General features: G+C 31.9%; 2 protein-coding genes across 3 annotated transcripts in view; one reads left to right on the top strand and one right to left on the bottom strand.

Moving 5' to 3' along the window:
* Positions 1-17,470, top strand: part of LOC126769922 (CAD protein) — a 23,197-nt gene extending 5,727 nt beyond the window's left edge. Inside the window, exons 3-23 of one of the 2 annotated variants that reach the window (XM_050488902.1) lie at positions 199-356; positions 991-1,141; positions 1,611-1,674; positions 1,750-1,844; positions 2,001-2,181; positions 2,496-2,717; positions 3,633-3,751; positions 3,834-4,109; positions 4,350-4,484; positions 4,762-5,001; positions 5,158-5,284; positions 6,922-7,038; positions 8,190-8,331; positions 8,667-8,940; positions 9,200-9,516; positions 9,896-13,037; positions 13,111-13,215; positions 13,290-13,538; positions 14,343-16,109; positions 16,191-16,574; positions 17,080-17,470. In XM_050488902.1, the coding sequence (XP_050344859.1) occupies positions 199-356; positions 991-1,141; positions 1,611-1,674; positions 1,750-1,844; positions 2,001-2,181; positions 2,496-2,717; positions 3,633-3,751; positions 3,834-4,109; positions 4,350-4,484; positions 4,762-5,001; positions 5,158-5,284; positions 6,922-7,038; positions 8,190-8,331; positions 8,667-8,940; positions 9,200-9,516; positions 9,896-13,037; positions 13,111-13,215; positions 13,290-13,538; positions 14,343-16,109; positions 16,191-16,574; positions 17,080-17,286 (8,472 nt within the window). In that variant the 3' untranslated portion in view covers positions 17,287-17,470. Of the gene's footprint in view, positions 1-198; positions 357-990; positions 1,142-1,610; positions 1,675-1,749; positions 1,845-2,000; positions 2,182-2,495; positions 2,718-3,632; positions 3,752-3,833; positions 4,110-4,349; positions 4,485-4,761; positions 5,002-5,157; positions 5,285-6,127; positions 6,221-6,916; positions 7,039-8,189; positions 8,332-8,666; positions 8,941-9,199; positions 9,517-9,895; positions 13,038-13,110; positions 13,216-13,289; positions 13,539-14,342; positions 16,110-16,190; positions 16,575-17,079 lie in introns of those variants that run through there. The other variant, XM_050488901.1, reaches the window with a different exon arrangement.
* LOC126769923 (uncharacterized) lies at positions 17,451-24,004 on the bottom strand. The gene is made up of 4 exons (XM_050488903.1): positions 23,379-24,004; positions 20,949-21,238; positions 19,042-20,870; positions 17,451-18,450 (listed from the first exon to the last, which is right to left on the bottom strand). The coding sequence occupies exons 1-4, from the start codon at positions 23,699-23,701 to the stop codon at positions 17,971-17,973; spliced, it is 2,922 nt and encodes a 973-aa protein (XP_050344860.1). The 5' UTR covers positions 23,702-24,004; the 3' UTR covers positions 17,451-17,970.

The raw sequence follows: 24,004 nt of genomic DNA, 5'->3' as shown, positions 1-24,004 counted from the left end.
TAAAAAAAGCAAAATAATAAGAGTTTTACGAGAAAGTTTGCAAAAGTAAATGCTCTTGTTCTATGAATTTTCATGTTATCATTAAAAACATTCAACCGTAATGGTATCTTAGTATATTGAATCACAACATTCAATTAAGCAAGCACGATACTTAATTTGAGTCCAAAAACTACTTACGCTTAGTTTTATTTTTTGCAGACCAGCCGTAATATTAGCATACAAGGCAATGACTTCGTTTTGGATGGAAATCCTTTTCGTATTATGTCGGGGTCTCTTCATTATTTCAGGCTACCGTCGGAATATTGGCGGGACCGACTAAGAAAATTAAGAGCAGCGGGCCTAAATACTGTGTCCACGTAAGTAATTTAAGTAATTATCTTATTAATAATTCACTTAAAAAAAAGTTCGTCTATATTATGTCGCGCCGAGACGCACATCAAATAAAATTACCAATTTTAAAAATAAGGAAAGAAACCTTTTCGGATTTTTTTATCAATTTTATACTACATTAAATAGTAACTTTTTTTTGTAGTACACAATTGAAAATGTCCTGTTTTTTGTAAATTTAATTTTAATTCATACGGGAAACCTTTTATGACTTCAACTGTTAATTTATTACTGTATGTTCATGTTTGTCGTTCTAATTTCTCTATAAATTCTGTTTGAAAAGATTGTAAATCTCTGTAACATACTTTCAAATGGTATAAGGAAATTTAACATAAAATGTATAAAATTATTTTTTAAGCTACAATTTAAATATCGAAACATTTGCACTCCTTTGTATTTTTCAATTCGAATTCATTTGATTTTTCGTAACATTTTATAGAAAAAAAAACTTTTTATAAACATTAATACATAGTACAAATAATATTCATATTTTGTAACTTTAATTACCACCCTTAGCTAATGCACATTATATACAGCTTATGGATTTACCATTTATTGTAAAAATAATAGTTTCATTTAATTACGAGTAATTTATTTTTCCAGGTATGTAGAGTGGAGCAGTCACGAGCCGGAAGAAGGTTTGTACGCGTTTGACGGAGATAACGATATCGTTCGCTTTATACAAACAGCTGCAGAGGAAGAACTTTACGTGCTGTTGCGACCAGGACCTTACATTTGTGCTGAAAGAGATCTAGTACTTATAACAATTGTTTTTCTAATTACTATAATAGAAAGAAATATTTCATATCCAGATTCGGCTTCGCTCGTAGTAATAAAATAATACTTATTTAATATAATAAGATTTCATTCATTAGATTCAAAATAAATTTGAAATCATCTTCAGTATTCGCGATCTTAAATTATTTAGAAATGGATAGATAATTTTGTCTTAGCTTATTTAGCAGTAAATAAAACATTAAATGTAACACATTAAATGCTTGCTAAGTAAACACTCACATACTCTGACCATGAGATAGAGAAGATTCCCAACTTTACAGTTGGGAAATATTGTTTTATTGATTATAAAATTATTTTTATTACGTGAAATACTATGAATAAGATCAATCGAAATAAATAAATCAATGACACAATAAACTTTTTTTATCTATTACATATCTCAAGTTATCATAAAACCTTAGATATATTTAGTTTACTTTTTACAGGGAGGTCTTCCTTACTGGCTTCTCAGTAAATATCCGAAAATAAGATTGCGAACTACTGATAAAGGTAAATATTTTTTTTATCTGGCAAAGCTAAATTAAAAAAGAAAGACAATTCATACGTTCTTATTTATTTTTTTAGATTTTATAACAGAAACGCAGAAATGGATGAGTAAACTTTTAAATCAACTTAAACCTTTGTTATACAAAAATGGAGGTCCTATAATAATGGTACAGGTAAGATACATGTCTGGATTTGAATTACCTTTTCTATTAACTGTTAGGTTACACTACATTTTTTTTTCTTTTTTTATATCACTAATAAGGTTTTTTTAAATGTAAACACTTGTGAGATGTGTGGAAGCAAAAACGCTCTAAATAAACTTCTTGTAGGTCGAAAACGAATACGGCAGTTATGGCAGTAGTAAGGCATACATGAAACAGGTTCGCGATATAATAAAACAACACGTCGACGACAATGCTTTATTGTATACAACAGATGGCCCGTACCGTTCGTATTTTTATGATGGATCTGTCCCCGATACCCTGACTACCATAGACTTTGGACCCACAGGTACGCGATACTACTAAAATATCAATTTAAACTTTAAAGACATTTTATGCCTTGATCGTTTAAAAATACATTAATAGCAATAAAATTAAATATTATTATCTTTCTTTGAATATCGTATTTAGGTACCTATACAACGTGATTTTAAGTAAATCACATATATCTATGCATTTTAATAACTACGTATATTTTTATTCGTGTTTATACAACATATATAATAATAATTATATAAATTTACTTAATAAGTACTTACATAAATAAAGAAATACCTTGCTACGTCATAAATGTATAATAATAATTCCTCTTATCCTTTACAGCTAGTAAAGCGGTAGATATGTTTAAAGAGCTGCGTGCGTTCATGCCGGTGGGACCTCTTATGAACTCGGAGTACTATCCTGGCTGGCTCACTCACTGGAGCGAGGACTTACAAATAGTTGCAAAGGAACGGGTTGTTGCTACATTAAAAGATATGCTGGATAATAAAATCAACTTCAATATTTACATGTTCTTTGGGGGCACCAATTTTGAATTTACAGCAGGTATCCATCACTGGACTTATTTCTTAATTATCATACATTTATTTAACTTTATCAATTATCGCCAGTATTGCACAAATGGCACAAACCTTGTGTCCCATAATATCTACTGTGCAGAGAGATTATCTCATTTGGGGCGTCGTGACTGGAATCGGTGAAGAGGACATCTTTCATTATTTTAAAGGCGGTTTAAGGATTATCTAATGCCACATTAATCAAATTAATTATACATAAGTGTTATCTTATTCGAGGATATGCATTTTAAATTTATTCATCTTGAACTGTTTGATTAAAGATTAACACAGCGATAAACATTAATTATCTTTGTAGAAAACTCAACATACCAATTTGTCTAGTAGCTTCGTAATATTCGCAATTAATTTGTTAATTTTGTTCAATTCAAGTTGTGTTTTTGGTCAATCTTGCCAGCCTTTCGTAAAACCGCTGGCTAGATAAACATAATCAGTACGCGTTCTAATATTTCTTACATCAATATTAGCAAAGTAACAAATTCGTACTGATAAGAAACAACAAAGTTACTAGTCTATGTAACTCTATGGGTTAAGTATTAATATACTCAAAGAATAAAACGAATAATGTTATGTGAGAACTATAATAACAAATAGTTCCGAGACAAAAAATATAAATAATATTATATTTTCAAACCTAATGAAGGATGGTTTCGTATACTAGTCTCCATCCGCTGCCGAGCGACAATATACACAGTGTCTGGTACTTTTTTATATTTAATACATTTATCAAAACCATTATTAAGCTGTAACTTCCATTTTCCAAAGCTCCGAGTATTCAGAGCCTTAAAATGTAATAAATCATTAATAAACTATATTACCTAAGAGAATTTGATTTGCCATAAATGCCAACAGTAATAAAATTACACTTTTGTACTTGATCTTTTAGGTGCTAATTATGCTTCTAATTACCAACCCGATATAACATCTTATGATTACGATGCTCCATTATCTGAAGCTGGAGATCCAACTCCAAAATATGACGCTATCCGCAACACTCTGGCCACAGTAAGAAACAGAGAGACTTTCATTAATTATTAATGATGTTTTTTTTATTTCTAAATACTTAAAGATCTTTTTTTTTTTTCAGTATAATCTTGTACCCGAAAATATACCTGCACCTGTACCGTCTAAAAAAGGGGCATATGGCCAAATAACTCTGAGTCCTAAAATCAACTTACTATCAACGGATGGCCGTTCTAAGCTCGGAGTGAAATACAAAGATGCTAATGGATCGAAATTACCGACGTTCGAAGAATTGCGGCAGCGTGGTGGTCTAGTGTTATACGAAACAACGCTTAATGAAACCGAAGGACTTTTGTCAATAACAGCGCCTCGTGATTGGATATTTGTTTTCGTTGATAATGTACGTACATATAAATACCTACACGAGTATGTATCTATTTAATAAATAAATTAAAGTTGAAACCCAGTACATGTGACAGAAGTAAAATCCTCTTGCATTAGAAAAATTAAATATAGAACGCGCCCAAAATAATAAATGTTTAATAAATCTCTTATCGTGTTAGAATCTAATAAAATATTATATATTTTATACATTAAATAATCAAAGGTACATTTTTATTTTAAAAGTTTTTTTTTTCAGAAATTACAAGGTGTTATAAATAGAATGCAGAAGCTATTTACTCTCAATATAAAAGCGAAACAAGGCTCCGTTTTGTCTTTACTAGTTGAGAATCAAGGACGTATTAACTATGGTAACAGAATTCATGATTTTAAGGTAAATAAATCGTCTATTATTGGTACCACTATGTGCAAGCCAATATTTTGTATTGCTATGTCCTGGTTCAAAAGTTCAGCGAGATCATTTTAATTATTACTCAATAGACATCTGTCTCCAAGGTTGGCGACGTATTGACGTTATACAGAATACTTCGTTTATATGTATCTATTACTATAAAGTGCCATTATTCCCTTACCGGTCTGCCTTAGTGCTACAAACATGAAATTCGGAATTATTTCAAATATTTTGTATTGACTGTGTTTCTTTTTTTAAGGGAATATTAAGTCCAGTTACATTAGATAGCAAAAAAGGGTATATCAGATCTGGCAATTTGGAAGGTCCGTGGACAGTCACTGGATATTGTTTGGATACAAAAAAAAACATTGAATTAGGGTCAAACAACATTGTTGGTCAAGACAGCTCTTCAGTGGGCCCTACTCTGTATGAAGGAATACTTGTTTTACCTCAAGGTCAACCTTTGGACACTTTTGTCGATCCCACTGGTTGGGGGAAGGTAACTTTTTTACATTTGTATATCCTCTGTTATATAATTTTAATAATAGTAGATATTTTGATAATTATTTTTGACAATTGATATTAGTTGTCCTCTTTATTTTAAGAATTTCATTCTTACTATAAATAAGTATAGTATAATATTTGAAATTTCTAGGGTTATATTTTTGTAAACGGACATAACCTCGGAAGATATTGGCCCACAGTGGGTCCCCAAGTGACTCTTTATATTCCTGGTGTGTGGTTAAGACCGGCGCCTGCGCAGAATTCTATTAAAATTCTCGAACTACAAGAAGCCCCGATAAACCCAACACTTAGTTTCATTGATTATCCTATTTTAAACAGAACTGGCGGCCTAATTAGTTATTTATAATTTACTTAAATTCTAGTCTTGCTTACTGCCTTTAGTAAAAATTAATTAGTTACTGAATAAAACAATTGTTCATTGTAATATAATTTATTCAACATATCATTTAACTTATCAAATAATACAATGTTTGTATTTATTAAATACTTCTATGTTTTATTATGATGTATAACATGTAAGTTGATAAAATGAAAAAAAATTAAGTAGGTATATAGTGTTGCTTAAGTTTTTTGTTTTTTTGTTTTAAAATAATATAAATTGTACCTACTATTACTACTATATAAAATATACTTATTATCTACCTATGTGTTTTATATTTTATTTTCCTTAACTAGCATTTCCCATAAAGATAATTTATGATTTGGTAACGACAAAATTAATATGGTTCCCTAGAAATTATGTACCAACCAAACACTAATCTCAGTATTTATATTTTTATCTTTTTGTCTGAACACTATTTGTAAATAAGAATACAAAATGTATTAATCAATTTATATAAATTAATAATAAAAAAACTTCGTTTTTACATAAACAAAGCTAATACACAACAACTTAAGCAAACTCATTTTATAGATCTAACTTCGCAGTTCGCAGTATTTATTAATAAATACCACCACTTCATACCATTAAAAACACGGTTCTATGTATGAGTGAGACAAGAACATTTTTGTGAATATGCGAATAAGGGAGATGGATGTTAACTGGTTGGTAAAGTGATGGCGTATGATAAGACGGTTCGAGTTTGTGGGAATACTAAGCAAGCAGGTCTGTCGTAGCGAAGCTTGCGACAGCGCCGGACCGTTCGCGACTCGCGCGACATTCCACGTGGCCGGCAAGTTGAACCTAAAATTTAGTAAGTATATAAAACTTTTTACGTAAAGTGAAAAGATTTGTGCTAGTAATCGTTTGTATTTTTTTGTAAACTGTCTTTTGTTCTCTTTAAACATGTTTAATGTTATGCACATGTATCAAAAGCCACGATGTCAATGATGTATAAAATTTTGGATTCATATTTATGGACAAGTGACATAGTAAATACGATCATAGCCCGACTTAACGGGACATCATCATGATTAAGTTCATAGCGTCGCTAAATATTCTAATAAATTTATTGATATTTCTGACCTATTTTAAATGAATGATTACTTGTTATAAATATCCACACATGTTGCTTGACAAATATGAACTTTATTGCCTTAACTGAAGCAATGCCTTTTCGTTCCTGACTCCTGCATTATAATTTTGTCTAAATCAATCCCAAGACCTTGACTTTGAATCTATGTCACGACACCAGAACTCTTGCATTTGATATAAAATACAATATTTTATAAATTGCGCGTTAAATTTAATATATAGCGATTACAAATTTTAATGTTCAAGGTTTATGTGAACGATACTACTTGTACGATACGTTGTACTTATCACTACCCACTTTGACAAATTAAACTGTAGTAGGTTCATTTATAAATCATAACTATAATGGATATTGAATATTCTCACTATAATTAATTGTAGGTATATTTTTTAAAAACAAAATGTTATTGTTTAGAAAAATGGAAGACGATGACTTGAGTTGCGAAATGGGCCCACCGTGTTGCCTAGTGCTGGCAGACGGTTCGGTGTTTCAGGGCAGAAGTTTCGGTGCACAAGTTCCTGTGGAAGGAGAAGTTGGTGGGTATAATTATAGTCATAAATTGAATTCTTTAAGTAATCAGCTCGGGTGAAAGGTTTGGGTGTCCTCCGTTCTACCAATTATTTGATTAATTGTTACGGTTTTATGTCGATAAATGAATAAATAGCAACATATGCATATTACTTACTTTCTTAGCTTTTCTCTTCTCGATTCAATAAAACAATTTTAATTTTATAAAATAATTAAGTTGTAAAAAAAAATTAGGCATAATATTAGTCTTGTCAATATTCTATAGCAGATGTTATAAATGAGTAGGTACATTTAGTAATATTAGATTTCTCGTTAATCTTACACTTATAAAGTTTAAATGATATGTGTTTAATGTTCAATAATTTCCCACGGAGCACTTTTATCGACAAGATTTTTTTTTTCAAAATATTTTCCTCGCTTTTATCAATTAGAAAATCGAACCTAATTTTTCGACAAAAATAAAAAAAGCTCACTTTTTTTACTTTCCTACAACAAAATTGACTAAGAATAAAATAAAATAAGCTTTTATTTAATCAACGAACCGATAAAAAATTACTAACAAACATTCTGATTCACGTTGCCTGGAGACGATCGTTTCATCCCCATGGTGTGCAATCATCTAAAAAGTCATTCGTTTTGTAATATCCTTTAACCGATACACATTCCTTAACATATTACTATTAAATTTCCGCATTTAGACTAAATATTCGTAGTGAAAATTTTATATAACATAATATACGATATAAATATATATCGTTACATACACTTTAATGAATAAAACACTTTTCAAAAAAAATTAAATCCAATACATAAAAATTGCCTGCTAACTTTTATTACTTAAAAATAATACTTTCATTACCTTGAAAAAGTTCTCAAGGACAATAATATATAAAATTATTGTTACCTAATAATGAAATATTTACTAGCCGCATTTGGTATCAATCTTCATATGTATTATTCATGTATATTGTATTTAAATCCATAGACGGAAAGGCACTCAAGATATATATATATTTCATGGTTTTTGTAGCGCCATCATTTAATTGTTATTTGGTTGTTTATATAGTTAAATAAATAAATAAATAAATACCTAATTTATCTTGCCTTGATAAGGAAAAGTTCTTAGTGGCAAAATGTTTCACAAATACTTTTTTTTTAGTTTTTCAAACGGGCATGGTCGGGTATCCTGAGTCATTAACAGATCCTTCGTATCATGCTCAGATACTGGTCCTGACGTATCCTCTAATTGGAAACTACGGAATACCAGACGAAAACGAGTATGATGAACATGGCTTACCGAGGTATTAGTATGGCAATCTATTGAAATATTTATTTTGCACTTAGTGTTACTAAAGTTAAACCATTAGTAAAATTTTTTTGAATTATAAACTGGCAGTTTAATTATTATTATTATATGTATATTAAATGATTAAAATAAAACGAACGATATATAGGTAATTGTATTAGTAAAGTATACTTTAAAAACAAATAATTAAAATTAAATAAATATTATTTTGTAACCAGATTGCTAAAAAATACTGCGCTCTGTTATTAAAGACTTTTTTCTAACAAAATTTCATGTTCATTCATCCTCGGATTACTTGTTTTTAGATGTTTGTAAAATGTATTGTTTTAGATGGTTTGAATCGAAGCGCATTTGGGCTACCGGACTTATAGTTGGTCAAGTTAGTACACACGCATCACATTGGCGAGCTCGCAAATCTCTGGGAAAATGGTTATCCCAGAATGGTGTGCCTGGTCTTTGTGAAATAGACACCCGGGCTCTGACCTATAGACTTCGCGAAGGTGTCACATTAGGCCGAATTATCCAAAATATATCACCCATCGGCACGCTACCGCCGCTTCAGGACCCGAACGAAAGGAATTTAGTAGCAGAAGTGTCCGTCAAGGTAGGATAAGTAAAATAGTAAATATTTATTTATAAATAATTAAAACTTACATTAATAGCAGCATTTTTTCACACTATTATTATAATTAATACAATTTGTGTCTCATTTACTAGAGTTTCGCTAAAACGAGGATATAAAAATAAGTTACGCTCAATAACCCCTTTTATTAAGGTCTCATTAATAATAAATATATATTATAAACTTTTGCTTTATAAGATTTCTCGCTTATTTATGTAATGTTATTATTTAATGATTACAGGAGAAGCAAATATTTAATCCTTCGGGCAGTATTACAATTTTAGCAATTGACTGCGGCTTAAAGTATAATCAAATAAGATGTTTGATTAAGAGAAACGCTAAAGTCATTTTAGTACCCTGGGATTACAAATTTGACCCAAAAGAGTACGATGGGTTGTTTATCAGTAATGGTCCAGGAGATCCAGAAGTTTGCAAAAACGTCGTGGATAATTTAAGAGAAATAATTAAGATGGAAACTATAATTAAACCAATTTTCGGTATTTGTTTGGGTCATCAATTACTTGCAACTGCCATTGGCTGTAAAACCTATAAAACACGGTAATTATAAATTTGGTTGGATAGTATTTTTAGTACCTAAGGTGTATTGTGTAGTGTGAATTCTATGAGTATTTAAGACTGCAGACGTATATAGATTCATAGGCTTCATAGATTATATATAGTTTTATCTTATCTTCTACTTAACACATCATTAATATAAACTTATACGAACCTTGAGGTTCAGAAATAAAAAATATCTATGTATGATGAATCACTTTATTTCTTAAAATAATTTATTTAGTTTATGGTTGGTGTACATTTGGGAAAACATAATTATTTTTACTTATGTATGTAAAATAGCATAAAATTATTTTGAATAATCTTAAACTGTAAATGTATTTTTATATAGCACTAACAGAAATCTAAATATGATTTGCAGGTATGGAAATCGTGGACACAATTTACCTTGCACCCATGCCGGTACGGGAAGATGTTTTATGACTTCTCAAAATCACGGATTTGCAGTAGATGCTAACTCATTACCTCAAAATTGGCAAATATTATTCACCAATGAAAACGACAAAACCAATGAGGGAATCATCCATAACTCACTTCCCTATTTCAGTGTGCAGTTTCACCCAGAGCACACGGCGGGTCCGACTGATCTAGAATGTCTTTTCGATATATTTGTCGAAGCAGTTAAATCATATAAAAATACCACAAAATGTGTTGTAAGCGACATGATTTGTGAAAAACTTATGTATACACCAACATTATATGAAAGGCCAAAAAAAGTATTGATTCTAGGATCAGGCGGGTTATCTATTGGTCAAGCAGGTGAATTTGATTATTCTGGTTCACAAGGAGTAAAAGCTATGCAAGAAGAAAAGATACAAACTGTTCTTATAAATCCTAATATTGCGACTGTGCAGACATCAAAAGGATTAGCTGATAAAGTTTATTTCTTGCCTATTACACCTGAATATGTTGAACAAGTTATAAAAGCTGAGCGTCCTACAGGAGTCCTGCTGACATTTGGAGGTCAAACTGCTTTAAACTGTGGTGTTGAATTACAAAAGTCTAAAGTATTTGAGAAATATAATGTACGTGTCTTAGGCACCCCGATACAGTCTATAGTTGATACTGAGGACAGAAAAATTTTTGCAGAGAAAATTCATGCTATTGGTGAAAAGGTTGCACCGAGTGCTGCTGTTTCTTCAGTAGAAGAAGCTTTAGTTGCTGCGAATCAAATTGGATATCCAGTGATGGCTCGTTCGGCATTTTCTCTTGGCGGCTTAGGATCAGGTTTTGCTAATAATGAAGAAGAGTTACGAATTCTTTCACATCATGCGTTATCACATTCAGAACAACTTATTATAGACAAATCATTGAAGGGATGGAAAGAAGTTGAGTATGAAGTTGTAAGAGATGCTTATGATAATTGTATTACAGTTTGTAATATGGAAAATGTAGACCCGTTAGGTATACACACAGGTGAGTCAATCGTAGTCGCACCGAGTCAAACATTATCTAACAGGGAATATTATTTGTTGCGGAACACTGCTATTAAGGTAATAAGACACTTTGGAATAGTCGGTGAATGTAATATACAATATGCCTTGAATCCAAATTCTGAAGAATTTTATATCATAGAAGTAAATGCGAGATTGTCAAGAAGTTCTGCCCTAGCAAGCAAAGCGACAGGTTATCCACTGGCATATGTAGCTGCTAAATTAGCTCTTGGAATCTCTTTACCGACAATAAAGAATTCTGTTACCGGTGTAACTACAGCATGTTTTGAACCAAGCTTAGATTATTGTGTAGTAAAAATACCTAGATGGGACTTAGCTAAGTTTAATAGGGTTAGTACTAAAATTGGAAGCTCAATGAAAAGTGTAGGAGAAGTTATGGCAATCGGTCGAAATTTCGAAGAAGCATTTCAAAAAGCTTTAAGAATGGTCGATGAAAACGTTAACGGTTTTGACCCATACATCAAGAAAGTAAATGAAAACGAACTGAGAGAACCAACTGATAAACGGATGTTCGTTTTAGCTGCTGCACTGAAAGAAAATTACACTGTTGAGAAACTTTATGAACTAACAAAAATTGATCGATGGTTTCTTGAAAAACTTAAAAATATTATTGACTATTACAAAACACTGGAGTCCATTGATTCAGGTTCAATTACTTTTGAAATTTTAAAGAGCGCAAAGCAAATAGGATTCTCGGATAAGCAAATAGCTGCTGCAATAAAAAGTACTGAATTAGCTGTAAGAAAACTTCGAGAAGAATTTAAAATAACTCCATTCGTTAAGCAAATTGATACAGTTGCTGCTGAATGGCCTGCTACGACTAATTATCTGTATCTAACTTATAATGGCAGTACTCATGACTTGAATTTCCCTGGAGATTTTATAATGGTTTTAGGATCAGGTGTATATAGAATAGGAAGTTCAGTTGAATTCGATTGGTGTGCTGTAGGATGCCTAAGAGAATTAAAAAATCAAGGTAAAAAAACCATTATGGTAAACTATAACCCAGAAACAGTAAGTACAGATTACGACATGAGCGATAGGTTGTACTTCGAAGAAATTTCATTTGAAGTAGTTATGGACATATATAACTTGGAAAAACCTGATGGTGTTATACTTTGTATGGGTGGCCAATTACCTAACAATATTGCCATGGATTTACATAGGCAGCAAGCTAAAATATTAGGTACTTCTCCTGATATGATAGATAATGCTGAAAATCGATTTAAGTTTTCTCGTATGCTCGATCGCAAAGGTATTTTGCAACCAAAATGGAAAGAACTTACAAATCTTGATTCAGCCATAAAATTTTGCGAAGAGGTTGGATATCCATGTCTAGTTCGCCCATCTTATGTACTTAGTGGAGCGGCCATGAACGTAGCATATTCTAATCAAGAATTGGAAGCATATTTAAAATCTGCAAGTCAACTTAATAAAGACCATCCTGTAGTTATTTCAAAATATATATTAGATGCTAAAGAAATAGATGTTGACGTTGTTGCTGCAGATGGTGTACTTCTTTGTATTGCTGTGTCTGAGCACATAGAAAATGCTGGTGTTCATTCCGGAGATGCTACCTTAGTAACCCCTCCTCAAGACATTAATAATGAAACATTAGACAAAATTAACGAGATCGCGAAAATAATCGCAGAAACGCTTGATGTCACAGGACCATTTAATATGCAACTTATTGCAAAAGATAATGAATTAAAAGTCATAGAATGTAACGTTAGAGTTTCTAGATCATTTCCATTTGTTTCTAAAACATTGGACCACGATTTTGTTGCTATGGCGACAAAGGTAATATTAGGTATACCAGTCGAACCGGTTAGTGTTATGGGGGGCTGCGGAAAAGTCGGAGTTAAGGTGCCACAATTTTCTTTCTCGAGATTATCCGGTGCAGACGTTACTCTTGGTGTAGAAATGGCATCAACTGGTGAAGTTGCTTGTTTTGGGGAAAACCGTTATGAAGCCTATCTAAAATCATTAATGAGTACAGGATTCAGAATTCCTAAAAAAGCTATTTTACTTTCAATTGGAACTTTTAAGGTAAGGTACTTCGACTAAATGCTTATATTATTGTTAAATATAATATAATAACAACTGATTTTCTTTATTTTAGCATAAAATAGAACTATTACCAAGTGTGCGTTCTTTAAAAAAACTTGGATATAAGCTATATGCCAGTATGGGAACAGGAGATTTTTATACTGAACATGGTATAGAGGTAAGTTATGAAAGGTAATCATAATAAATAATGTAAAAGATATTTGTTTAAAATGAATATGTTGTTTACTTCAGGTAGAAAGTGTTCAATGGACATTCGATCATATCGGTGATCCGGAAGATATAAGATCAGACGGTGAACTTATGCATTTGGCAGACTTTATGGCAAGAAAAGAACTTGATCTCGTTATTAATTTACCCATGCGAGGTGGAGCTCGGCGTGTTTCTTCTTTTAGCACACATGGATATCGAACTCGTCGTCTAGCTGTGGACTATGCTGTACCCTTAGTCACTGACGTCAAATGTGCTAAACTTCTTGTAAAGGTTAATTTACGTGATTCTATTAATATTTGAAATTCATATTATATGTAATATTATTAAATGTAACTTGTCTTTTTAACTAATTATGTAAATTTTTTTAGTAAAATAGATAATATTATTTAATTTTGATATCTAGTCATACATAAAATTAGCCGAGATGGACCAGTGGTCAGAACGCGTGAATCTTAACCGATGATCGTAGGTTCATACTCGGGCAAACACCACTGAATTTCCATGTGCCATGTGTGAAATGCCATGTTTTTACCGGTGCTAGAGCTTTGTGCAAGCTCGTCTGGGTAGGTACCACCCACTCATCAGATATTCTATCGCAAAACAGCAGTACTTGGTATTGTTGTGTTCCGGTTGGAAGGGTGAGTGAGCCAGTGTAATTACAGGCACAAGGGACATAACATCTTAGTTCCCAAGGTTGGTGGCGCATTGGTGATGTAAGCGATGGTTAACATTTCTTACAATGCCAATGTCTATGGGCGTTGGTGACCACTTACCATCAGGTGGCCCATATGCTCGTCCGCCTTCCTATTCTATAAAAAAAGTGCTTAATTTGTCTTTATAATTCATCTCGTGCTTGACGGTAAAGTAAAATATCGTGAGGAAACCTGCATGTGCCTAATTTCACTGAAATTCTGCACAAGTGTATTCCCGCATTGGAGCAGAGTGGAGGAATAAGCTCCAAAACCTTCTCCTCAAAAAGGAAAGGAGGCCTTAGCCCAGCCGTGGGACATTCACAGGCTGTTACTTACTTAAAATTATGAATATGCCATACAATAAATTTATTATATTTTACAGGCAATGTTGCAATGTGGTGGTGCACCACTGATGAAGACACACACGGATTGTATGACATCACGTAACATAATTAAATTACCTGGATTTATTGACGTACATGTTCATGTTCGAGAACCTGGAGCTACTTATAAGGAAGACTTCGATTCGTGTACTGCCGCTGCTCTTGCTGGCGGTGTAACTATGATTATGGCAATGCCAAACACAAACCCACCATTAATTGATCGTTCATCATATGACTATGTTTCCACATTGGCTCGTGTAAGTGCTAGATGTGATTTTGCCCTGTTCGTTGGTGCATCTACCACAAATTGTGATACAGCAGCTGAATTAGCGCCACATGCAGCAGCACTTAAAATGTACTTGAATGAGACATTTACTACATTAAAACTAAATGATATGACGATTTGGCAACGTCACCTTCAGAACTGGCCGAAAAAAATGCCAATATGTGCACATGCTGAACGTGAGAAAACAGGCGCAATCATTCTTATGGCTTCATTACTCGATAGACCTATTCACATTTGTCACGTAGCACGAAAAGAAGAAATATTAATAATAAAATCAGCTAAAGAACGGGGCCTTAAAGTTTCTTGCGAAGTATGTCCTCATCATCTCTTTTTAAGTACTGCAGATATAGACCGAATCGGAAAGGGACGCGCTGAAGTCCGTCCAGTATTATGCAGCCCCGAAGACCAAGCAGAACTATGGAAAAACATGGATATTATAGACGTTTTTGCAACTGATCATGCACCTCATTCCGTTGAAGAAAAAGATTCTGACAAACCACTACCTGGCTATCCGGGCTTAGAAACAATATTGCCGTTACTTCTAAATGCTGTTCATGAAAAGCGACTAACTATCGATGACATAATAAACAAATTTCATAAAAATCCAAGGAGAATATTTAATTTGCCAGAACAGATAAACACTTATGTAGAAGTAGATATGGATTATGAATGGACAATACCTGAAGCCTTAGAATTTTCAAAATCTAAATGGACTCCATTTGCCGGTATGCGAGTTTGTGGAGCTATTCATCGTGTTACTCTACGAGGGGAAATTGCTTATGTTGAAGGTCAAATACTTGTGCCTCCAGGATTCGGCCAGAATGTACGCGAATGGCCTGTACCTAACAAACAAACTTTGCCAGCTTTTGCATTTGAAAAGTTTGATAAAGAGACAAGTCGACCAAATTCAGCTTTAGATATACATAATTCGTTAGAATTTTCCAAATTTCATGATATGGATATAGATCAAAGTGAAACTAATAAGCCTGATGGACAAAATAAACTTAATGTTCACTTTCATGAAGTACCTGGCTTAAGAAGTATATCGCCGTTACCTCCTCAACCACATGTTACCAGACAACGTTGTGACAGCTCTTCTTATCCTTCACAATCAACAGGACCACAACGCCAAAGAAGTGATTTATTCGGAAAAAGTATATTAACAGTTGATACTTTTGGAAAAGAAACCTTAAATGACATTTTTAATCTGGCACAATTCATGAAAACGAGTGTCAGTAAAGGCCGCGTATTGGATGATATATTACGAGGAAAAGTTATGGCATCGATATTTTATGAAGTTAGTACACGTACAAGTTGCAGTTTTGCAGCAGCTATGCAAAGACTTGGTGGTTCTGTGATTCACACAGATGCAACTAGTTCCTCGGCTAAAAAAGGAGAAACACTAGAAGATAGTGTTACAGTGATGGCTAGTTATTCAGATGTTGTAGTGCTGCGTCATCCTGAGCCTGGAGCAGTCACTGTAAGTATAAAAAATTATCTTAACCATTAGTAAATTTATAAGATTAATTGTAATAAAAATGAAATCTATATGAAATTTTAGCTTGCATCACGACATTCACGGAAACCCGTAATAAATGCGGGAGATGGAATCGGAGAACATCCTACACAAGCACTTTTGGATGTTTTCACTATCAGAGAAGAAATTGGCACAGTCAATGGCCTCACTATTACAATGGTTGGCGACTTAAAAAATGGACGAACAGTTCACTCATTAGCTCGACTACTATCGTTATACCAAGTACAATTACAATATGTTAGCCCGCCAGGTCTAGGTATGCCTAAACATATTATGGAGTACGTATCATACAAAGGTATCTCGCAAAAAGTATATGAACGTTTAGAAGATGTGCTAGGTGATACTCATGTATTATATATGACTAGAATCCAACGTGAGAGATTTGCAAGCCAGGAAGAGTATGAAAAGGTAACACTTTTTAATTTCAAATATTTATATTATATTGTACAAACCCATCTAGTACGTAATAAAAAATCATTTATTTCAAGACTTACAAAAATAATCACTTCTATTTCATATAATATGAACATTTAGTAGATGAATAAATATCAAATTATTCATTATAACACAAGCGCTAATAACTTGACAAAGACAAAATCGTTTTATTGACGATAAAAAATCCTCACTTTATATTTAATCTTTTCAAACCATCGACAATTGATTAGTAACATATATCTTACTTATCATTAAAAAACTAGAAACATACATTTATGTCTAATACCGTGATTATAGAAAAAATATTTTAACTAAGAATTATTTTGCTTTTCATTATTATCAGATGAAATACAATTAGTTCTTATTTAAACAAAAAGGACCAATACATTTACAGATTATAATTAAACATTTAAAAAAAGCTATCATCTTTATACTTTTTTTTTGGTATAAAGTATAATCATACTATTAATATTTTCAGATGCGTGGATTATTAGTAGTCACTCCACAATTAATGACACGAGCTCGTCGTCGTATGATAGTAATGCATCCACTACCACGAGTCGATGAGATCTCGCCAGAATTTGATTCTGATCCTAGAGCGGCCTACTTTAGACAAGCTGAATATGGGATGTATGTGCGAATGGCATTACTCGCTATGGTAGCGGGAGTGAATCCACTCACATAGAAAAACAGAAGTATCCGTAGTAACCAACCATGCACTTGTTTTGAAAACAATAATTTACGTTAACGTAATTTTAATTTTAGCTTTATAAGTATTCATTCAATTGTGATAAAGTTTTATTCCATTAAGAATGTCAATAATGACATCGATAATAAGTACTTTTTCAAAGTAAAGTTTGTTTTATTAATCAATGGTTTTATTCAATATTCATTTCAATAATATATTATACGACAATTAAATTTTACGATTTTTTTTTCAATTAACAAAATATTAATCAACTTACAAACATTATTTGCTACATTACATTAAGAGAGATTCGAATTTTCTATAACATTTCTCCAAAAAAAAATCACATTTATTACAATTCCGAAATAAAATAATACAATATTTCATTTAAAAAAATTCTCAGATATATATTTGTATTTTGTTTTATTTCGGAATGTTGTTTATTTCTACAATTCTATTGATTGTTGTCGTACCCTCATTTAACAAAACTGCAAAATATTAAATATAAATAATGTCAAAACAGTATTGACTTTAAGTCGATATACATTTTTGCAATAGTAACGTAAAATGGTAACTGTCTCTTAAAGACAATCATTGTCAAATGAGATTGATCCTTATGTCAATGCACATGTGATCACTCAAAATGAATTTGCTCATTTACGTCCTCTGTAGTAATGCAAATTACAATTTAGATTCTTCATTGCCGTTAATATCAAGATACTTTTTTGTTTCGTGGATTGAACTTTCAATGTGAACATCTGCAAATGTAATTGGCTGTATGCTGCTAGCGTCAGAAGAGGAATCTTGGTTTATTATATGTTCATACCGCGGACGGTGCTTACGCATCAAATTTGAATTTGAGACATTGTATTGTAAATTGCTTTTATCTCGCGGAGGTAATTTGTAACCACCCTGATTCACTAATTTACGCCGGCAATCGGCTAATTTATCACGTATTACATCTAAGTACTCATACGCAGTGCTGTCTCCAGGCTCTTCTCTCAAAAGATAAGATAATCTTTGAGCTTGTTCAAGGTATATTACAGCCTGTCGTAAGGAGTCGAATTTTTCACTTGAACGAGCCATTGCAATGAAGTGAGGTATAAAGAATTCTAAAACAAGACGTCGCCGTTCTACATCCATTTTTGTAGGTAATATTATCTGTAAAATGAAAACAAAAGTAAAAAAATTAAGAAAACCTTGAATATTATACATAAAAAATATTAAGTTCAAAATAAAATAAAATTTAAGAATATTTGTGATACTATATAACATCATTATTATAATTAAAACAACGTGATAGATAGCGAGCAAAGACTGAACAACTTTATTTCAATTTTCAATGAATGCTTTTGCCGAATGACATTAAAAATACAATAATTGAAACAGTTAATAGATATTCAATAATACAAAGGTGTGCTTTGTATCTCCCTAGATGGCGTTGCTTATTATTTTGATATAATTACAACCATTAATCATTGATTGGCATTATGATTATGTGAGACGGGTTTGAGGACAGAACACGTATAACTTAAGTAAAAATTACGAGTTCAACTGTAGACGAATACCACTGAGTTTTCAAGTAGCTAACTAGTTCTTATAATTTATCTTATGTTTCTTGGTAACAGTAAACATTGTGTGAAAATCTGCAATTCAAATGGTGCAATTCGACACCTGAAATAGTTGCGGGGTTGTACTTGATTTGTTTTGTTTCTTTTATTTTTTAAACATTATGATTATAAATATACTTACATTTTTATTTATATCTTTATCTACTTTAATAGTTGTTTTTTGTTTTTTATTTGTTACATTAGCACGTCTTCTTTCTTTCATTTGGCGTTGTCTTTCCTTCTTCCATTGATAGTGTTTATCGTGAGCTTTAGCTTTATCCCAAATATTATTTATTTGTTCACTGTCGCTGTCAGAACTTTCATCATAATTAGGTACAACAATAGGTAACTGTGGATTTATAATACGTAACGGATTTTTGCACGTTAAGATATCATAAAGCCTGTGACAATTGAATGTTGGATAAAAATCTTTCTTCGTATATTTAATTTTGTCAATCGCATGTAATAAATGCATAACTGGCGCTTCAAGAATATCTGCCAACTTTCTCTGAAGCTTTAACAGCAACGGTTTTGGAATGCACTTAAACTCATTACAACTATCAATAAAATAATTTGGGAAACGTGATTGACCAAAGTGTACATAAAAACTTCGCAAAAATAAACGTAATGACTCTCCGAGTCTATCTTCCGGCCACCTTGCGTAATTTTCTTCACACTGCCAAAACAGATGGTTTTTTATATGACTTGCATCTATGCCTATTTTAGATGTTTCATTCTCCATAAAAGCTTTATGAAGAGTTAAGGCAAATAAGTAGCATCGCATGTGAGAATGAGCTAAACAGCTTTCTAAGTAACGTTCCGCTGCGGGAAATATAATACGCCACTGAATTCTTTGATCGGGATTAATTCCCCGTTTAGGCCTAAATCCTAAAGGCACCAGTAAGCAGCCAAATCCAATAGCTTTGCTTACCATATATCTTGTAGGCCATTGATAACTGAAGTTAGTCCTTGGATTTTGTATTATTCTTCGCTCACGTATAATCCACTGATTAGCAGCATTAGGCCAAGCAGCTATTAATGCAGGAAAAACTTCATAACTAATACTCGAACCATTATTCAATGCGTTACAATATATGCTCGCTCCTTGCGTTAGCGCATTTTTAATCGTATCTTGTGAAAAACCTAATCCAGATCCTAAATTAAGTATGAAGTTGTCAACAAAATCGTGCATAAAAATAATTGAGCTTAGATAATGGTTAGTTTCGTATAAACTTCGACTTAAAGATACTTTTGATTGCGTGTCGTCGTCCTCATCATCGCTCCAATCAACAGCTTTAACATTAACAGTTATCCAACTTTCATCTGGCAAAACTCCGGATGTTGATGTACAATTAGTTTGTAAGCTAAGCTCAACTTTCTTAGGTGTTGACGATTCAGTTATTGTAGCATAGCCATAATCAGATTCTGTTTCACTTGACTCTGTTTGACGACTGCTTGCATTTGATCGATAACCTGATGTTTCTGTATCTTCAGCTGTAATGTTTTCTAAAGAAATATGCCGCGTGTCACCAAGTAATGTTTTGTTTAGTATTTCTTTCGTTGGTCCACTAAAACGTCTAGTATTTTTTAAAATGGATTTTCTTGGTTTTAAGTCACGGTTATCAATATATTCTTTTTCTTCAATATTAAATGAAACTTCTTGGTTATTTAAATTTGGTGCCATATCTGTTGTATAAATATCACTAAAAGTCGATTTTATACTTCTACCATTCAATTCGATGGTTATTTTTTTATTATTTTCTTCATCCTTTAATTCAGATAATCTTTTTTTTATTTTTCGCAAAACATCTACACTTTTTTCTGAATATGGAGGATCATCTGATGCATTCGATTCTTTCTCGGAATCCGTATATATACTATCATCAGAATTAACCTGAGGTACAATATTTGATTCATTTTCTTTGGAAAGAGTACTTTCTAAAACTTCTAATTTTTTGAGTTTTACATATCCTGAAAAAAAGGAAAAATTATACACCTTAAGAAAATTTTAGTCTAAAGTTTCTAAATAGTTTTCTTTTTATTTATTACCTGGTTCTTTACAATCTTCTATACGAAGTTTATAAAATGGCGCATCGAGGACTGCACAATAATCAGAAGTATCGCCAGGCTCGCTCGCTTCTACATTATCATATATTATAAAAAGTCTCGGAGCGATGAGGGGCTCCGTTTGATCCCGACGTCTTTGATAAAATACATGCTCTTGCACGCATTCTTGTATTCTGTCTGCGAAAAATACATGTTTATGACGCCGTACCATTGCCTCATCCATTGTATGTTGATGTTCGCTAATGGGGTTGTTCTTAATATCGTGGACCTCCCTAAAAGTAAAACATTTTATGTTTAGTCTATTTACAAAAAACGTTATTACTTTATTCAACTTCTATTACTTTAATCTTATCAATGGTGCATCAGATTCTAATAATTATTGACTAATCAAATTTGCATTCTACATTACTTTGTGACGTCAACAAACATATACATAAGCCGGTGCTACGTGATTTATTAAATCATAAAGAAATCACCGCTAGCAAAGTATGTGATAACAATATCTGAAATATGTTCTTGAGTTGTTATCGCTATTTAATGCCTTGATTTCAGTATCATATCCGCATAATTGTTTTAATTATTTGTCGGAATGATTCTTTTCAAAGCCCTGTTTTGTATGAAACAATTATCTGAGGTGTCTGATCAATTTTCGCAATTATTCGACTTGATATACCGATAAAAGACTAATCACCTGATCCAATAAACATATATATATATAACAGTATCTATACCAAAGTTATATTTTTTTTCCATTAAGGTCACATACGCATGTGCAGTAAAATATTTGTATTATCTTCTAACGAAACATCATAATAACATACATATTATTATTTAGGCATATGATAATGTGACAATAGAAATGTCCAAAACTTGTGATTAATGAAAAATGCTGTGTAGATAAGTGAAACATAGCTGATAAAGCAAATAATGTGATGGATACGGCTAGATTTCTGTCTTTTAATGACCACAGTATATAATGGCCTACCCCACTCTGAGATTTTCCACACTGATTTATTATATATTCATTATACATTCATTTACAACAAATATTCGTTTATACACTTAATGAAATGAAAATAGTTACTTTCGCTACTCATTGCAATCTGATGTATGTTCGTAAAAATATAAAAGTTTTCTTTACAAAAATATGGCGCTAATCATTATATCCTTTAGTAAATCCTTTGTGGGACAATGACAACCTTGACAAACCTTTACAAAAGGTGCCAAGAACACGTTAAAAATATTATTTTAAATCTGTACTCAAGATTATTTAATATAAACTAACGTCTTTTTAGATGATATTTATTACACACCTTGAGACTAAAACGAACGTAATCATGTCTTTTTTTTTATATATATTAATCGATAACAGTTTCTTCGCCAGTTCTTCTCAGAACCGGTGAAAACACTTTGACAATCGTCATAAAGCAAGTATTAAACCTACTCCTACAATTGACTTTGACTAAATACTCAAAATGAATACTTAATAACTTCAAAGGAATACATGTTTTGTAATTTTTAATTAATGATTTAAATAAATCAATCATTAAACTCCATTAGTATATTCTATCACATTATATTACTGTTTTATTATAATATATGTGTAGTAGTTACGTATTATTATGTTATTAATATATATATATGTATAGACATAAAAAATTGGAAATTGAGATTAAAAGGTAGACGACCCAAAAAAGAAATCGCTAGTAAGCGATAAGGACGCCTTTTTTGATGCACATATTTTTGTCTTTTTCTTTTCACTTTTTTTAAAATTATTTAATGTGGTGTACAATAAAGAGTGAAATAAATAAATGAACAATATATTTAGTTTGTAATAGCTTTTGGGCTCTGAACTCAAGAATATTCAATAGGAATTTACAAATTTTTTAACATATAAACACAGAGTTTATAGTTAAGAAAGCAGGTATTTCCATGGCAGATTTTTTCCATTTTTTTTTCTAAGCCAAGAGATACTTTTTGTAACCATATATCAGACTTAAATTTCAACTCTACTTTAATCTAAATTACTTTTAATAAATTTATGGGTCTAATTGTGTAATTTTCCGTTGTAAGCAAACATAGATACGTTTTATTTATTACCCCTTAAAATGAAAATGTAAATTATTTTAATTTTAAAACATTTTTATTTCTATTTAAATTAATCAGAGGAAAGGAAATGCAGCAAGCATTCCTGCCACTATTCACGCGGTTATGCGTAGGTGAATTTCATTTTAATTTGTATATATTTACTAAGTCCCCAAATAAATCGACATTTCATCAACCTCATATTGTGCAAAACAAATAATTTGTTGGGAACTGTTACTCAAAACGTTATCATACAAACAATACTTTATAAAATTTCGCAAGTCGTCATTTTTCTTAGAATATATTTAAAAGATAATGTTAACTTACCGCTCGTAATTTTCAAAAAACTGCACCGACAAAAGAATATTATTTAACAAAAAGGCATCGCAGTCATTATTAAGTTGATACCGCATGCGATCCAAGGCCTCTTCGTCGTAAGAACGAATTTGTGCTGGAGAAGGTGCTGGGCCAGGCCCAGGCACAGGAGGTGACAATGTGACCGGGGAACTTATGGGCCGTTCCTTAACCGCAACTCTTTTGTTTTGTAAATTTTTTTTCTTTTTCTCCTCTATTTTTTGCTGTTTCCATCGCTCTCGCTCGAAAAACTTGTCGGGTTCCTTTTGGACTTTCTTAGATTTTGAATTTCCCATATCAAATTCGTTTATATAATCCAAATGAAGTATTGAATGTTGTTATAATAATTTAAAAATATCACTCATGCCATATTAAAACGACGTTGAAAAAGAATTATCGAATTAAAACAACAATAACACAAGTGCACTGGATTCCTTGATAATTAAAACTGTACTGTTTAAGCATTCACAAAATCAAATCACCATTATTTATCTAATCAATACTTGATGATTAATTTATCGATCGTCATTGTGCCGATTATTTCGATCTAGTTGCAATGTTATTATTACACTTACACGTTACTGAAAACATAAGCGTAC

The sequence above is a fragment of the Nymphalis io genome, chromosome 8, assembly GCF_905147045.1.
Source record: "Nymphalis io chromosome 8, ilAglIoxx1.1, whole genome shotgun sequence".
NCBI classification, from domain to species: domain Eukaryota; kingdom Metazoa; phylum Arthropoda; class Insecta; order Lepidoptera; family Nymphalidae; genus Nymphalis; species Nymphalis io.
The sequence above is the reverse complement of the archived record's forward strand: the minus strand, read 5'-3'. Positions and strand labels throughout refer to the sequence as shown.

Coding starts and splice junctions, on each gene's coding strand:
- LOC126769923 (XM_050488903.1), bottom strand. CDS start 23,701: ATGGGAAATTCAAAATCTAAGAAAGTCCAAAAGGAACCCGACAAGTTT. Junction 20,871..20,948: donor AGAAGATTGTAAAGAACCAG/GTAATAAATAAA, acceptor CCTTTTTTTCAG/GATATGTAAAACTCAAAAAA. Junction 18,451..19,041: donor ATAAAGATATAAATAAAAAT/GTAAGTATATTT, acceptor TTCATTTTACAG/ATAATATTACCTACAAAAAT.